Here is a 3,153-nt window from a genome sequence, read left to right as displayed (position 1 = left end):
TTGCACAAAACGACGATCATTTTTCTAATTTCATAGACAACAGAAGACTGTATTTTTTCTACATAACCCCCCCCCCTGACTTTAAAGCTGGATCCGCCCCTGCTGATTAGTTTATAAGAATTGTTTGTCTGAGATTGGGTTTTTCGGGAGAGCCAAACCAGTTCGATCCTGTGATTGATTATCTTCTATGGCAAATAGAATTTTCGTGTGAATATTGAAATATGATCATTTGAAGGCTGCTACATCAAACTAACGGCCGCTAAGTGTACCTACAACTGATATGATTAATTTTAAATAAATTTATACTTTTATTGAAACATGTATTTTCCAAGCTTCTACTGTTTTTATGCGACCTATGCTTTAAAAAATTTACTTTACTACTTATGTAGAAGTTACCTGAATGCTGTTTCTGCAATAGAAGCTAACAGCACTTTTTATTTACCACTTTCCGCGCGGTAGCATTTCGACTTTGATTCAACGCAGTTTCACTGTCGCTCCTGTGCACCCTAAACCGATAAACGCAAGTGAACGCATCTCGTCCGTAGTTGCTTAAAATCGCCAACTCCACTTCTTCAAACACTTCATTGTGAGACGGGTTTCTTTGCACTTTGAACGTCTGATGCTGCTTCCCGTGGATGTTGTACGTGAATTTGCCGAGAAAAACTCCAATTTTGTCAGACGAATCCACGAAACCCTGAAAAACTTCGGTTTTGGCTGATTTTTTTAACATGAAAAGATATTTTTACGTAAACGGCAAATTCTTGGGGGGCACTGCTCATGCCCTCATCCAGCAGGAGACGCTTAGAAGCATGACTTAAAGTCACTCCTCCAATTTTAATCGGCTTGCCCAGTTTGATGCGAACTGATCCACTGGAACCCCTGATAAATTAATATATATACTTCCAAAACTATGGTACTAGTAAAGAAATGATGGAAACCTAAAAGCGAAGCAACTGCCAGGCAAAACACAGGAACGGATCAGCTCTTCCGGGCTACTCAAAACGTCGACGTTGAGGAGTTTGAACAGCGATAACGGGCGGTGGGTTGGATGAGGAAGTGTGTCTTTGGAGATCCCCACTATTATTCCCCCCGCATACGATGCGGCGTAATCTTGAAAATACTGCAATTAGTAAAGGACAGTTTTAACGAAATTGCCGCTAACCCATCAGCCCGGTTCCGTCTGCCTCAAACACGTCGAAGCTTTCCTCAATGCGGCTATTGATCGTCGCCGCCTGTTCCCATTCCAATTTTGTCAAGTGCGAATTCACCGTCGCCCTGAAGGAATCGTCGATTAACTCAAACATTTCTTTGACATTAAACGCCTAAGCGCAAACCTCCACTTGTTGATGGCGGAAACATTTTCATTCAAGCGCCGAATTTGCTCTTTGAGACTTTCAATTACTTCAACTCCACATGCATCTTCGGGATGCGGGTTTGGAAATTGAAACTTTGCAATTGCAGGGTTGTTTGCGATTGGCTCCTCAATTATCGGGAATGAGTCGTTGAGGATCGGCAGGTAGTAATTCTGGTAATCTGGGATTGAGCTCCGAGTATTTTTGCCTGTAGGATGTCTTTTAGATACTTACAGTAGTAGCCTCCGAAGCAAATGCCAGTTGCAATGGCCATAGAAAAAAGATGGGTAAAAATGCCTGGAAATTAAAGTGCTTTTCAATGATAATTTAGGTTGATGGCCGCTTTCAGCCTAGTTTTAATGGTGTTCTCCCAGACACTAAGACGCACCCACTGGTGTGTCTGGGGAAGTTGGCTGCTTTAAGGGTGTCAAGAATCAAATTATTTTTGGTGGGCTGTAAACATGGTTTTTTGCAATAATTCCCAAAACGGTTTGCGCGAAAATTATCAAACTCGCTATTCTTGATTAAGTGGGAATGCAAAATATCTTCTGTGATAATAACAACAGATTTTAATCAGCGGCGTCTCCTACATGAAACCGCCTACGTTAATAATGCGGTCACTTTTTTGCTCGAAACTTTTCTCGATGTTTGAGGCAACAGTTAGGTTTCCAAAAAGTTTGCTTTTATTAACCATTTTAATTTATACATAAAATGTATGGACGCTTAATTATTATCGTAGGATTATGTCCTCTATATAGGTAGTTAATTGCGCAGCTTGAAATTCCTACAAGTAAGCTCGTTGTCCACTTAAGGTGATTTTCATTGAGTTAATTACATTGCGAGAATAGTTGAAACACTTCAAGCAAAATAGAAAACACTTGAAGCGGGGACTTTTAAATTAAATGTTGATATCAGCAAATAGTTTAAGATTGCTCTGTTACAGTACAGGCGCTTGCAAATATACTGGAAACAAACTTGTGAAGGAAATATGAAAAACTACAATAAAGAAATATAAGGAACTATGAACTTCTGACTTACTTTTCCATATAGTGGCACAATTTGACCTGGACTGCGCGAAATTATTGCAATAATAGGCGGGAATGAACTCGGAAAGCGGTGGATCTCCGTACATGGCCATAACATCGGTTTTGCCCGTTACTTATCAACTCGTTTGTAAAAATTGAGATTTTTGAATTAAATGTCAAGCTTGAAGCTGACAGACATTAACTGTCAGAAGTATGTGCATTTGCTAAGGTAGGCCACCCAACTATCTCCTATGAAAGCAAGTTGTATAAAGCAAGAATCAGTGGCGTAGCGAGGGGCAGGCAAAGGGGGCATCGTGCCCCTGGTGCTATTCACAAAAAGGGGCCAAATGGTCCGAAAAACGAAAAATTTCTGGGTCGAATTAATGCGAATGAAAATAGGGCGGAGTTTAAAAGGTATCGTGCCTTGGTCGCCAGTTAAGCTTGCTACGGCACTGGCAAGAATAAAGGCTTAAAGCAAAATTTCTATTTATTTAACTGTAAATGACCTTTCACTTGCAAATATTGCAGCCACTGGATGAAATATTTTGTATGAACTTATTGGTTGAATGGAAATGTACAAAACGGGGATTTATTTCAGCAAATAAAATGTCAAAGAACCACGATAGAAAAATACCGGCGTGTCTAACTTGTCAATCCTAGGTTTAAATTTTGTGAAACTCAAATTTGCTAAGGTGTTTTTAGTTTTTTCTGCTATGTTGATATTATGTGGTTTGAATATATTTTTTATTTTTGTGTTAATTTCCGGAATATATGGT

The 3,153-nt window shown here is 39.6% G+C and overlaps 1 protein-coding gene across 4 annotated transcripts in view; it reads right to left on the bottom strand.

Annotated features, from left to right (window-relative positions):
* Window positions 1–65: 65 nt before the first annotated feature.
* Window positions 66–3,153, bottom strand: part of LOC109539879 (SUN domain-containing protein 1) — a 26,503-nt gene continuing 23,415 nt past the window's right edge. Inside the window, exons 1-8 of one of the 4 annotated variants that reach the window (XM_019907945.2) lie at window positions 2,391–2,573; window positions 1,587–1,649; window positions 1,335–1,533; window positions 1,163–1,275; window positions 939–1,110; window positions 747–879; window positions 397–694; window positions 66–275 (exon numbers count right to left, since the gene is read on the bottom strand). In XM_019907945.2, coding sequence (XP_019763504.1) covers window positions 422–694; window positions 747–879; window positions 939–1,110; window positions 1,163–1,275; window positions 1,335–1,533; window positions 1,587–1,649; window positions 2,391–2,490 — 1,053 coding nt within the window. In that variant the 5' untranslated portion in view covers window positions 2,491–2,573 and the 3' untranslated portion in view covers window positions 66–275; window positions 397–421. Of the gene's footprint in view, window positions 276–303; window positions 695–746; window positions 880–938; window positions 1,111–1,162; window positions 1,276–1,334; window positions 1,534–1,586; window positions 1,650–2,390; window positions 2,574–3,153 lie in introns of those variants that run through there. The other 3 variants (XM_019907944.2, XM_019907946.2, XM_048664871.1) reach the window with 3 other exon arrangements.

Source organism: Dendroctonus ponderosae, unplaced genomic scaffold (assembly GCF_020466585.1).
Source record: "Dendroctonus ponderosae isolate FM_Combo_2020 unplaced genomic scaffold, Dpon_F_20191213v2 Dpon_F_20191213_3, whole genome shotgun sequence".
Lineage (NCBI taxonomy): Eukaryota > Metazoa > Arthropoda > Insecta > Coleoptera > Curculionidae > Dendroctonus > Dendroctonus ponderosae.
The sequence above is the reverse complement of the archived record's forward strand: the minus strand, read 5'-3'. Positions and strand labels throughout refer to the sequence as shown.